At 42.5% G+C, this 13,727-nt stretch overlaps 1 protein-coding gene across 1 annotated transcript in view; it reads right to left on the bottom strand.

Annotated features, from left to right (window-relative positions):
- Window positions 1-13,727, bottom strand: part of Ankrd55 (ankyrin repeat domain 55) — a 97,138-nt gene that overhangs the window by 57,918 nt on the left and 25,493 nt on the right. Inside the window, exons 2-3 of the mRNA XM_021180417.1 lie at window positions 8,519-8,641; window positions 3,756-3,886 (exon numbers count right to left, since the gene is read on the bottom strand). Of these exons, the coding sequence (XP_021036076.1) occupies window positions 3,756-3,886; window positions 8,519-8,641 (254 nt within the window). The remainder of the gene's footprint in view (window positions 1-3,755; window positions 3,887-8,518; window positions 8,642-13,727) is intronic.

The raw sequence follows: 13,727 nt of genomic DNA, 5'->3' as shown, positions 1-13,727 counted from the left end.
TCTTTTTCTCTCTCTCTCTCTTCCACTTCTTTGGTTTGGCTAGCAGCATGTTTAAGTTGAAACTATTAAGGACTACAGTTTCAACTCTGGCAGCTGAGCAGAGAAAGTCTGGGCTTCACATTCCCAGGGTTTCAGTATGGTTGTTGCCCTTCCCTATGCAGACAGACGCAGGCGCTGTTCTCCTGACTCTCCCATCATGTCCAGAACCACTCATTGGGATTCAACTGCCTCACATGTACTGCTCTGGTTCTCATGGGCCAAGGACAGCATGGGACAGGCTGTGGTCACCTGCTCCAGCCTCCCAGCATGTGGCTTAATCTCCAACTCATACATATCAACTGTCTGAGTTGGATAAAAACACCTGCTTCAACAAACTAGACTTTAATGCCACCTCTGTGTGTCCCAGAAACATTCCTGTGTTGAACGTGTAGACTTTCATTCTTTATTATTTTATGTTCTTTTTCTAATGAGTCAGCCTCATTGTGTTTACATATGTAACCCACACACCCTGCCAGTAGCTGAGACTCTAAGGCTAACATCCTGAGTTTCTGACATGAAGGCATAACTAGTGTTCTCCAAAGGATGGAAACCCATTGCAAGGTTTTACGGGCCTACCTATTTCCTGGGAAGCAGGGTGAATTCCCTGAATTCTAATTGTACCAACTGAAACTTATATTATCACCTTGCTGGCTAGCATTTCTGACTGGGCCGTTTTTTCTTGCTATCTTATGTTAAAGGACAGGAGTAACCTGAGGCTAGCCCTGCCCAGATTTATACTGCTTGCTTAGTTTATACTTCTTTAACTGATCCAACACTGTTGATAACCAAGTTTTATTCTCATTCCTAAACTGAAGGTCTCCTACATTTATCTACAACCCTTGTGCTTCTTGCCTGCTTATAAGCAGACAACTAAATAGCTGAACTTCTCATTGAGAGGAGTGATGTGACAACCTTTTATCCAAAAGCAGTATCTCTTTTCCTCTATTTGTATATAGTCAAGCCTAGAGATGCCCCTGTAGGATGAGATGGCTGAAGACTCTCTTCCTTAGTATGACAATTGGAAGCACCCAATCCCCAAGGGTTAATAATCTTATTCAAGTAAGAAAATGAGAGCAGGAAGAGAACCTTGTGGTTTTGAAGAGTCTAGACAATACGTGTCTAAACAAGAGCATATCAAAGTTTCTGGACCAAAGCAGGCATGGATGTGCAGACCTAGAACCCCAGATTTGGGGAGGTTAACAACAAAAAGGGTTAGGAGTTCAGGGTCAGGAGTTGTTAAGGGTCATCCTTTGCTACAGAGTGACTTGGGGGCCAGCCTAGGCTACATGAGACCCTGTCACAAAAATCGAAGCTAAATAAATATCATGGGCTATACTATCAAGTAAAGTCAGCTCTGTAGAATTGACCATCGATAGCTGTCTTAAGTAGAAGCAAATATTTGGAGACATTGTCAGGATTGATTCAAAGTTTACTAACGTACTACATCTGTTTCTAGTTGCTAATATCCAAATCATCAAGTTCTCTGCTTAAAAAAAAAAAAAATGAATCAGGGCGATCCAACAGCAAGGCACTTTGGGCAAACTTCAGAATTGCCCAAGCACTAGACTCATACAGTTTTTGAAAAAGCAGATCTTTTGGTGGAGTAAGCTTTGAAATATCTAAAACATTTTGCAATGTTTCTTGGAACTCAATGTGTATATGTGGTTTCCTTCAGTCTTTTTTTTTTTTTCCAGAAAGGAAATTTAAAAACCAATGAAGATATTTGAAACACTTGCTACCATTCTGAAGCAACAAATGAGTGTCCAATCTACCTTCTACCTGCTAGCTGGCTCCACCTTTTCCTTCAGGGGTGATAAGCTTAGGTTATTGTTTTTACTACACCTCAAAAATATGGATTGAGGCCAAAAAAGATGAAGCGATTTGCCCAAGGTCCCGCTTCTACAAATTTATTTGTACCCTGAGTTGAGACTCAGTTTCTAAGTGTCTCTTTTGTCAAGTTTCTCTTAATTGTCAAATCTAGACATTGCTGGATTTCATGGCAGCTCCCAGAATGCATCTCTTCCCAGTGAGCCTTGGGGACTCACACAGAGGCCAGGCACAGGGAAGCAGGCAGCCATTTGTTACCAATTGTTACCATTTCCCCCCCCCCCCAGCATCATTTTAGAATGGCAAGGGCTGCCTGCAAAGATGCCGCCTTTCTACATTCCAAGTTGCCCCTCATAATTGATGTTTAGTGGGGCACTTCTTTCCAGTCCTTTCAAAATTTGAATTTTAGAGTTTGGAGTCTTTTAAAGACATATAATTTGTTTCTACCATATTATAGAGTCCAACGGCAGTCAACTTTAGAAGCCATCCCACCCTTTTCCTTTGACCGTTAATTCAAAATGTTGCCTGTTTTTCTCAGACACAAAAGGCTTGTATCAAGAGCAGTTGCACGTGTTACAAGGGAGGTGACCAAGACCTACATCTGTCTGAATACGGAGACTCACTCAGCTAACACATACAGAGCAGTGGTCTTCAAACTCAACTAGACACCAAATTTGCCAGGGAGGTTAGTTTAACCTGCAGCCTCCCATCCTCTACTCCCAAGCTATCTGAGGAGTTTCTAACTAAGGAAGTCTTAGCATACCTCAGAGCCAGCCTTTCAAACAAGACCTCTAAGTGGTATTGATCCAAGAGGCCTGTGGACCACATTTAAAAAAAATCGTTTCTGGGTCCTAGAAACAGAGTTTGCAAAGAGAAAAAAAATTAAAGTGGTCTCTGAAGAAAATCTCTGTGGGAATTGAGCAATGCATATTGCAAACTCTGAACTGTGTGGCAGGAAGGGGTGTCGAGTTTGGGGAAGGGAAGTGTTTTATTTTAGTGGGGCTGAAGGGGTGAATCTGTTGTGGGGGCTGGTTGGGAGAAATCCCTGACTATCAACTGTCAGCAGCAGTGAACCCAAGAGGCAACAGATGTGAGAGGGTAGCAGCCATGAAAAGAAGAAAAGCAATAAACTGTCCCGCATGGCCAGCAGGGCTTGTTTCACATGGATTTAAGCCAGCCCGAGGAGCTTGCAGAAGGACCATGGAGTGCATCTGAGAGGAGAGGGCTAGAGGATTTTCAGTGAGTCTTAACCACGCTTTGCTTTAATGTTGGGCAATGCTGAACTGAAATCCCTAGTATGAAGGATGACATTACAGTTTCTAATGTGAGCACTATGAACTGAGTGAGTTCTTCACTTGGCATTGCCCCTGTGGTCCTGGTACATCCCCGGTGCCCTAGTCCCTGATGCCCTTGTCCCCAACGCCTACATCTCCGACGCCCACATCCCCTCGCCCTTCCCAATTCTCATTACTTCTCACATTCTGCAGCCTGGAGCTTCCGCTCAGCTAATTTCCACCTAACTGCACCCCGCAGATGTTAACTGAATCTTCAAATTGTTACCACCCTCTGGGTGTTATTTAAGGCAGTCTTGTTAGAAATGCCAACAAGGGCCAGAAATGTCCCAAGTGAAAGTCTGGTGTTGAGATAGAAAATAACATTTTCTATCTCACATCACCTGTATGTTAACTCGTGAGTTCCAGGGCAGCCAGGGAAATAAATAAATAAAGGTACTTACGACCCATACAAGCCTTAAGGATAATAAGTAAAGCCTAAAATCCTATTCTTGTTGACCTACTGTATCAGTCCATAGGCACCATTCTGTGTGTGCAATTCACATGACATCTCAGTTCTCTTGTTCTGTAGCCCCATTAACAAATAGAGATTCATACCAGGTAGGTTGCCAGGCATAAACTGGTGCGGCCATATGCATCCTGTGTGTTAATGTTGGCACCCATCTTTAGCAGCAATTTCACTGTGTCCACTTGACGTCCCGAAACCGCGTGCATCAAGGGCGTGCATCCTGGAAGGAGACATTTCAACAGCCTTTACAAATGTTTAGCTTTCGAGATTTATGAGCAAACCGTTGGTTTGTTCATTCATTCTGATTTCCTGTAGCACAAATCCATCTGCTGGATTTTGTGGGGGCTGAGGAGAGCCAAGGGTGATGGTTTCTGTTTACATAGAGATTCTTTCGGCTCCCTCCGGTCATCGGCTCCCTCCCGTCAGTTGTCTGTGATTTTCCCCTCTCCGCATGCTCAGTTGTCTGTAGTAGTTGGTAGATGAAAGCACTTTGGGCAGGTGAGCAAAACTGGCTATTGTTGCCTCAGGGATGTGAATAACTCTCAGATCTACCAGGTAAGTTCACCCTGACTAAGCTGAAGTAGGTGCGGAACCTGAACCAGCTCTCAGTCCACCCAGGTAGCCAGGTTCAGCACACTTTTGGAGGTAACTGGTGATAAAGCTGGACAATGATTGCCTATCGTTGGGCTATACAAATTCTCAGTAGAATTCCCTTCACTGAACTCTTTCTGAATCAACACCACCAAAGTAATTTAGTTTTTCAGTGTGCTTTCTTGCTGAATAGAAATAGAGAAGCTGAGCGGTGGTGGTGCACGCCTTTAATCCCAGCACTTGGGAAGCAGAGGCAAGCAGATTTCTGAGTGCAAGGCCAGCCTGGTCTACAAAGTGAGTTCCAGGACAGCCAGGGCTACACAGAGAAACCCTGTCTTGAAGAAACCAAAAAAACAAAAACAAAAACAAAAACCAGAAACAAAGATGATTGGGCACATTTTGTTTAACTTTGAGGGGCTGTTGGAGCAAGCATGGAGTGTCACATTCCTTCAGACCAAGAGGCCAAGCTTGGATCCGACCTCTTGCTGAATTGACATGTGCTTAGATTCTGTTGAGCTGGAGACCCACCTTGAGCTTGTGTTTCTCCTCTGGATGAACCCAGCTGTGGTCCACAGAGATCCTGAGAATGGATGGATCTCTGGGCTGCCGTTCTCCTTGAATATGGCAGCTGGCAAGCCAGCATCCCTCCTTTTTAATATTGAAGCAGCAATGAAGTAATTCTTAGAAGAATAGATTCTTCCTTCCCCTTCCCTTCTTTCTCCTTTTCTCCTTATCTTCCCTCATCTCTTCCTTCTTCCATTCTTCCCCACTTCCCTCCTTTCTCCCCACCCCTATCGCCCTTCCTATTAAGTACTTACAAGCCTTGTGGTGATGCATGCACTCGGAGGGAAATAGAGGCAGGCAGATCCCTAAGTTAAAGGCCAGGCTGGTCTACAGAGTGAGTTCCAGGATAGTCAGGGCTACACAGAGAAACCCTGTCTTGAAAAACCAAAAGTAAGTAAGTAAATAAATATTAAAAGTTGAAAAAAGAGCTGGAGAGATGGCTCAGTGGTTAAGAGCACTGACTGCTCTTCTGAAGGTCCTGAGTTCAAATCCCAGCAACCACATGGTGGCTCACAACCACCCATGAGATCTGATGCCCCCTTCTGGTGTGTCTGAAGACAGCTACAGTGTACTTACATGTAATAATAAATAAATCTTTAAAAAAAAAGTTGAAAAAAAAGAAAAGTACAACCATTAGAGGGGAAAGAATGGACATAATAAATAAGAAAACGAAGCAATTAGTAAATCTGAGATATTTGGTAAATAGAATAAATTAATTTTACATACTATTTTTATAAGATTCCATGCTCTCTGAGCAGTTTACATCAATCTTGAGGTTGTACTTTCTATGCAAATTTCTTCAGAGAACAAAGAACAGAAATTTACCTTATTAACAGACAATATTTATTATAAAGTTATGACAGCCAAAACAAGAAATAGCTCAACAGTTTAGAGAGGAGAGTTCAGGAAATACTCAGATCTGCATGGAGCATCCCTGCATAGTTCAGGTGACATTGGACATTGGTGGGGAGGGCCAAGATAGTTAATAAGTATGTACCGACAAGCTGGCTGTACATAGGGACAGGCTTCCATGTTTTCTTCCAGATTGCCTGTCCATTTTGTCTCTACTCTATTTGGATCAGGTTTATGCCCTCCTCTTGTACCTGTGATCTCTGAATTCATGCCTTAGGACTGTCTATAGCGACAGCTAAGTTGTGGGAAAAGCACACATTGCTGCTGCTCTCTTGGATATGTGCACTTCCTTTTCTTGCCTCTGTTCTAGCCTTCTGAGTTTATAGCGCATTGAAATTAGGTGCAGAGAGTGGGCCCTCCTCCTCTGTTCCTGATCTCAGAGCCCAGACATTCAGTCTTTAACAACTGAGGGATGCTGCAGATAATCTTAGAAAAGAAAATCAGAGAAGGGGTCTTGCCAAATTGCCTGGCATAGACTTGAACTCATGCCTCTTGTGCTTTATTCTCCCGAGAGGCTAGAACTATAGGCTCATGCTACTGCGCCTGGCTTTGTTCTCTGTCACATTGAGAAAAAGCTCCTTTCCATTTCTATGTTCTGAGATTTAAAATTACAGATGTTTATTGAATTCTTTGAAATGTGTCTGTGCCAACTGATGTGATTTTTCTTCTTTAACTAGTTGGTTTATGATTTTATCAAGTATTGATATTAATGCAATTTTAGCTCATAAATATAGCTAAGAAGTATTTTCCTCTTTTCTCTTTTTGAAAGAAATCATATGAAAATAATGCTGATTATTCTGGAAAAATTTTGTAAATGGATCAGAGAGATGGCTCACTGATTAAGAACATTTGTTGCTCTTCCAAAGGACCTGGGTTTAGTTCCCAGCACTCAGAGGTTGGCTCACAACCATCTGGACCTCTAGTTACAGAAGATCTGACACCCTCTTCTGACCTGGGCCACCAAGCATGCACATGGTATACAGACAAAATTCAGGCAAAGCATCCAAACACATAAAATAATCCTAAACAATAAATAAATAAATAAATAAATTAATTAATTAATAGTAGAACTCTACAGGACCATCAATGCCTGAAGGTAGTCCTCTTTAAAAATTTTTAAATTATAAATTTAATTTTCTAAATACTTATAGGAATATTCAACTTGCTTTGTACCAGGACTGTTAACAACCATTAATTAAGTTTATTGCTGGTGTCCACTGTGGTATTTTCATGCATAGATGAACAGTAGTTTCTAAGGGAAGCTAACCTCTTCTCCTCCTCCCAGTTTATTTTATTTTGAGCAATTAATCCATTCATCTAAATTGTCAAATTTACGTGTGTGAAGTTGTTTGCAGCATTTCTGTTGGGACTGTAGTGATGTCCTTGTATTCCCAAGAGCAGGAATTTGCATCTCCTTCAGTTAGCTTTTCTTGACAGTGCTACAGGTTGTTCCTTGTTTTTTTTTAGATTTTTTCCCCCTATTTCTTTTGTTTTTGATTTTATTTTTTTTGTGTGTGTGTTTTGTTTTGTTTCGAGACAGGGTTTCTCTGTATAGCCCTGGCTGTCCTGGAACTCACTTTGTAGACCAGGCTGGCCTCGAACTCAGAAATCCGCCTGCCTCTGCCTCCCAGAGTGCTGGGATTAAAGGCGTGTGCCACCACGCCCGGTTAATTTCATCTTTTCTTGTTTCCTCTCTCCCACTCCGTGTGTTTTGAGATTATTTCGCTCTTCTTCCTCTAAGCTTCTGAAGCAAGAATTCATACAGATGACGGAGGTGCTCCCTCTTATGAAGCCATGTAGAGGTGTAGAGTCTCTTCCTAGCTGTGATCAGTCTTGGCATTTTGCCTATAGAAAGCAGGTTTTCAGAGGCTTTTCTTCTGTCCGTGTCTTTTCTGTGTTGCCAGCTCCTTCAGCCCCAACCCTGGGATATACAAGGCAAAAGGACACTCCAGAGAACTCACCACCATGCCCGTCCTTGGATCTAAGGACTTGGTCCTTCTCTTGGTCCCCAGAGTTATTTTAGTCATCATCTCCAGAGTTCTTAGTTGTATTTAGAAAGAAGAGAGGTGGAAATACAACCATGATGTGGTCTCAAGGGCCAAATTCTTACATTTCTCCAACATCCATTTCTGCTCTTCCTAGATACTTGTTATAACTACTGGTGGTCAAAGAGAGGGCTCAGTCCCCAAAGTGCTTGCTGTGCAATCCTGAGGCCCTGAGTAGGTTTCCCAGAATACGCATAGGAAAGTCAGACATAATGTTTTGTACTTGTAATATTGGCCCAGAGGGAATGGAGACAGGCAGATACTTGGGGCTCAGGCAGCTTAACGTACTGGGTGAGTTCAAAATTCCAGTGAAAAACCTTGTCTCAAAAAATAAAATGTATAATATCTTAGAAATGACACCTGAGGTTGACTTCTGGCTTTCACACACACACACACACACACACACACACACACACACACACACACACACACACACACACACACATACTTGGTCAGTCTTACAAAAATACTGGAAACAACCCACTTCATAATAATATATGAAGTATAATAAGTGAATAATGAGTAAAAGGTGCTGAAGTTCTGTGTCCAATGTCATGCTGAAAAATGCCAAAGGATTCTACAGAGCCACAGGCAAGATGCCTGTAGTATCTTGTGGTCAGTCAAAAAGAATTTCACTAGTGTTGCTCATCTCAAAAGACCATCTCTGAAAGGATAAAGCACTTCATCCCAGGTTTAAAAAAAAACAAAAACAAAACCAAAAAACCTCACAAACAGCTCACCTTCACTGTCACAACATTCCAGGATGGACGGATCCTCCCGAATGACGGCAGTCAGAGAGTTGACATCTCCATTCGATGCTGCCTGATACACCATTGCCAGGTCGACTTCTTCAGATGAATCACCTGCGTGAACCAGACACTCTGTTAGTATGTAGAGTACGTTCACTCAAAGAATACCACAAGACCAGATTGTCACCCACACAAGTGAGTCACTAAACCTCCCTCCTCAGTGACTCCAGGCAGAGGCTGAGTCAGCTTAGTCACATACTCCTTTCTGGAAGGGACACTTCTGAAGAAAAGTGGGCCACTCTAGGTCATTTGCAACACCACCACGTGTTGGCAAGGAGCCTTGGGATTAGGCACTCTTTGACATGTTATGACTCTTTGAGCGTTCTGGTTTCCCATAATTAGAGAGACCAGCAAGGGAAGAAGGCCAGTGTCTGGGCTTCAATCTATTCTTCAAGACCCAACGCATGCTATAGTCTTCTCTTTTGCTTGTTTCCTGTTTAGAGTCAAGTTCTCGTGTAGCCCAGGTTAGCCTTGAATATTCTATATAGCTGAGGCTGATCTTGGATTGCTGATTCTCTTACATCCATCCCTTGTATTTGCAGATGTTGGCTGCTATGCCTGATTTTATGCAATTGTTGGGCATTGAAAGCATGTGCTTTCTAGGTAAGCCCTCTACCAACTGAACTACATCCATGGACTCATGACCTGTCTTCTTAGTACCTCAGTTCATCCATCTTTGGGAAAAGCATTATGCTCCTCCCTCTCTTTCCTCCAGAGATGTTCTGCACCTTGATCTTTGCTGACTGTATCTCCAGATGCCTTTATCCTGCTGTTGTACATGGGAGGGAGGCACTGAAGACTGGGAAGGGAGAAGATGGGGCTCTCCTTCCCTTGCTTGGCATCTAGCAGTAGCTGCCTCCTTCCCACCAGGAGCTTTTCCTAGGCAGAACTAGCTCTCATGTGGTCCCCTCATAACCTGCCCATCACTGTTGTTCTGCAATTGAAAGGAGAGCCATAGCTTTTCATTGGTGTTCATCTACTGCATTTATATTGGCTTCTCATGCCTCATTTTGCGTATTCCACCCCCACCCCCCCATTAAAACCTGTTCAGTTTCAAACACCTGGGTTTGTAAAGATGCTATTTCTAGAAGAACTAAGGTTGTATGAAACTGCTTTGAATGAGGGAGCCAACTGTTTACTGTGCCTTTGTGAAGAATTGATCCAAGAGATTTTACTGCCAAGGATGACAACAGACTGTGGTCAGGTGACTGCAGGAATGCACAGAGATGGCTAAGAATCGAGCTGTCTTGTGGGGACACCTCAGGGGAGGCTGTGCCAAGCCCCTCTATTAGAGAGAGAATATCTCAACAGTTTTAAAGTTGTGTTTTTCTTCTCGGGTGGACACTAAGACCATTGGCCTTTTGGTTCTTTGAACTTTAGCTGGCACGAGTCCTAAAGTTTGGGTTTGGTTCCTCTGTCCCAGTATTTCTGAGAAACCATTAATGATTTTTACCCAGCTAGCCAGTCCAACGCAAGCTTGTAACTGGAGATGGCGTATTTACAATAACATTGTTTTGTACAGTGAGTGACTGCTTTCTAACTCATCCATGTTTTGAAGCAGGCTCCCCTACTCATTTGCATGGCAGGGTGCGGTTGGCTTGATGACTTTGGAGTCAGATACCTTGGGTATATGCCAGGCTTGTGCTAACCAGCTGCGTGGTATCGTGGGCCAGTCACCCTCACCTGGCTTAGTTTCCTTATCTGTAAAGTGGAGATCTTGACAACACTGACAAGTGCCTCCCTTAGAAACTACCTCCCTTGGGTAGAGTGACTCTGTGTTAAAATTAAACCTGTGTGCTTAACAGCAACCTGGCATTTAGTAAGCATTTTTTAGTACTTGCTACTTATTCTGCTCCACTTAAAAAATGTTAGCTTATTTAGACAGTATTACATGTCTGGAGGATATATTTAAAATGGGGCTCTTGTTGATGAAGGCTACTAATGAAGCCATATATCACTTAGATTTTGTTACAGATCTTCACATAATTCAGGGCATTTTGTTAAGATGATTCCCAGGGTCTCCGGGTGTGGGAACTAGGGCCCCAACTTAAAAGAGGGACCTACTTTCTAGTAATACGTGCACATTCAAAGATGCTGGTAGTGACCCCTGGAAAGAAGCCCTGGGTCAGGAAGCTGCCAACGGTGACAGGTGGACTACGGAGCTGTTTGTTTCTTATTGATCTGAGGCAGGGCATCACTGTGTAGCCCTTGATGGCCTAGAACTCATGAGTTGTAGATCAGACTGGTCTCAAATTCATGAGTGATCTACCTGCCTCTTTCCCCCCCTGTGCTAAGACCACAAGTGTATGCCATCAGACCAGATTCAACTGTGGGGTTTTATAAACTGCATGCTACTTGATAACATTTTCATGTTCCGTTCGTGACTGATACACACAGCACCTTCATCACGATGTGGTGCTGTACTGTCTCCTAGAATTAGGATCCCAAAAATATTTTGCCAGAAGGATTTGAATATTACATGCAATATATCTGAGCCTGTCAAGTACCCATGAGACTCATTGAAAGATGCCTGAATCTGTCCTTTCTGTTGCTCAACCTCCCCTCGCCCTGATGCTAGCTTTACTTTGAACACTCTGGGGTGGTCATCAGTACTCCACTTCCAGGCAAACTGCAGTTTCAGTGGACTATTCTATCCTGACCCAGATTCAGAATATGTGACCTGGAACAGAGCTATTAAGAATTTGCATCACTGTGGCCGAGGTGACATATTCAGGGCTGTGGACCGATTAGAGTCTGTGAAAAGCAAATAGACTCCAGCTGGGATTGTGGAGAGCACTGCTCTCCTCCCTCCTCTCCCCACCTCCCTCTCACACACATTCTCTCTCTGTTCCACTGCCCATGAATTGGGAAGCTTGCAGTCAGCATCTGCCTGGTGGGAAGAATGAAGATGGAGTAAAGCAGAGCTGAGCCAGGGGAACGGAAGAGCTGGCAACGCTGACACCACTTGAACCCCCAATCACAGCACCTTAGGCCAGCAATATCCCTGGAACATTTGCATATGCCAAGACATCCTTCTTATTCATTCCCTTATTTATTTAATGGCTTGTCGCTTTGTATTACCTTGTGGACATGCTTTAGTTTTCTTGTGAGTTTGCCAGAGAGTCCTAAGCAAGGACAATTTTTAGCAGTGGCACATTGGCAAGGAACATAAGGTATTAGATGGATACTGGCTCCACAGGAATTAGTGAACTAATGCACGAGGAGGAAACGCTAACTGATAACTGATTATTACCACGTCGAGGGAGTGATAGGGCCCGTCCATTCTGCACAGGTCAGGGTTACACTGGGATATTTACCCTGTGTGTTAAATAAATGTGGCTGGAGGAGGCTGGGAAGAGTAAGAGGAGAGAGGCTACAATGAGGTGTCGTAAACTTCATTTGTGTATCCTGAGTGGTTTAAGAGAGGAGGATGGTTAGTTCTGGAGATAATTCCATGAGGTCACGAAGGTGGTCTAGTTAGTTGAGTGTGCATACACAACATTTAACCATTCTAACTTTACAGTTCTCTGGCCTTAAGGCTTTCACAGTATTGCACAACCACCACCACCCATCTCCAAGCCCTTTTCATCGTCCAGAACTCTGTACCCATTACATCAGAACCCCCATTTTCCCTGCCCAGCCTCTGGAAAGCTCGACCATACTTTCTGTGTCTGTGAATCTGAGTCTAGGTTTTCCATATGTGTGGAATCAACACTGTTTGTCTCTTTGTGACTAGATTATTTCACACAGCATAGTGTCGGCTCATTCATGGAGGATCATGTGTCCACTTTTCCTTTTGAATGTTGAGTGATCTTTTCTACATACAAACCAATCATATCTATTTCTCTATTCATCTCTTGGTGTCCACTTGGTTTTTCTTTTTCTTTTCTTCCTTTTGGCTATTATGAGTAACGCCCCAGTGAATATGTGTACACAAATTGCTTTGGTAGCCTGCTCTCAACTCTTTTGGCTATACCCTCAAAAGCAGGATTGCTGGTTAATGTGATTATATTGTTTTTATGCTTAGTTTTAACAATCAGCTATACTGCTTGTGTTGATTTTTTTTTTGTCAACTTGACCCAAACTAGAATCATTTGGAAAGTTGGAATCTCAGTTGAAAAAAATGCCTCCATAAGATTTGTTTACACTCAAATCTATAGGGCATTTTCTTAATTTATGATTGATGTCGGATGTCCCAGCCCACGGTGGGTGGTGTCATCCCTGTGCGAGTGGTCTTATGTTGAATAAGAAAGCAGGCTGAGTAAACCATGGGGAAGGTATAGTAAGAAGTTTTCCGCTACGGTCTTTCTTTCAGTCTTGAGTTCTGTCAGTGATGGGTTATAACTTGAGAGTTGTAAAATAAAATAACCATTTCTTCACATTGATTTTGGTCATGGTATTTTCTATCACAACATTACAAACCCCTACTAAGAAACTGTTTTTCAAGGCAGCTATACCATTTTATACCACATCTGTACACAGGTTCTAATTTTCCACATCCTCATCTTGCTTACATATTGTGTGTGAAAGGATGTTATCTTTCATAACAACCATCCCTTTGAACCATTCAACCTTTGAATGGTTAAAGTGGCTGAGCATTTAGTCATAGTTTTAAATTACAGTTCCCTAATGATTGCCAATGTTGAACATCTTTTGCATATGTCATTGGCTGTCCCTTTATTTTTGGAAGAATGATTATTAAGATTCTTTTTTTCACTTTGTAATAAGGTCATTGTTTTGTGATCTTGGCCTTTAGGGACATATGAAGAACTTCGCTATTGATATTAATGCCTATATCAGATGTTGGATGCACAAACTGCTACTCCTCTATGGCTTTCCTGTTTGCAGTTAGTAGAGTCTCTCAGACATTTGTCTATATTTCTCTTTTGTTGCTTGTGCTTTTGGCATCATGTCCAGGAAGTCCCTGCCAAACCCATTGCTAAATGCTCTTTCTTTGAGCCCTTTTCTAAAAGTTTTATGGTTCTACACATTATGATTGGGTCTTTGATATGCTTGCTGTAAGGTGAGAATTTAAAATCTTTCCTGTTATTATCTACTGTCTTAAGCACTGTATTTTGAAGATCATTGTTGAGTGATCTTAGCACTCTTCTTAATTTTATTTTATTTGTATTTATTTTTT

Source organism: Mus caroli, chromosome 13 (assembly GCF_900094665.2).
Source record: "Mus caroli chromosome 13, CAROLI_EIJ_v1.1, whole genome shotgun sequence".
In the NCBI taxonomy this organism is placed as follows: domain Eukaryota; kingdom Metazoa; phylum Chordata; class Mammalia; order Rodentia; family Muridae; genus Mus; species Mus caroli.
Note: the sequence above shows the minus strand (reverse complement) of the source record. Positions and strands in the feature narration are given on the sequence as shown.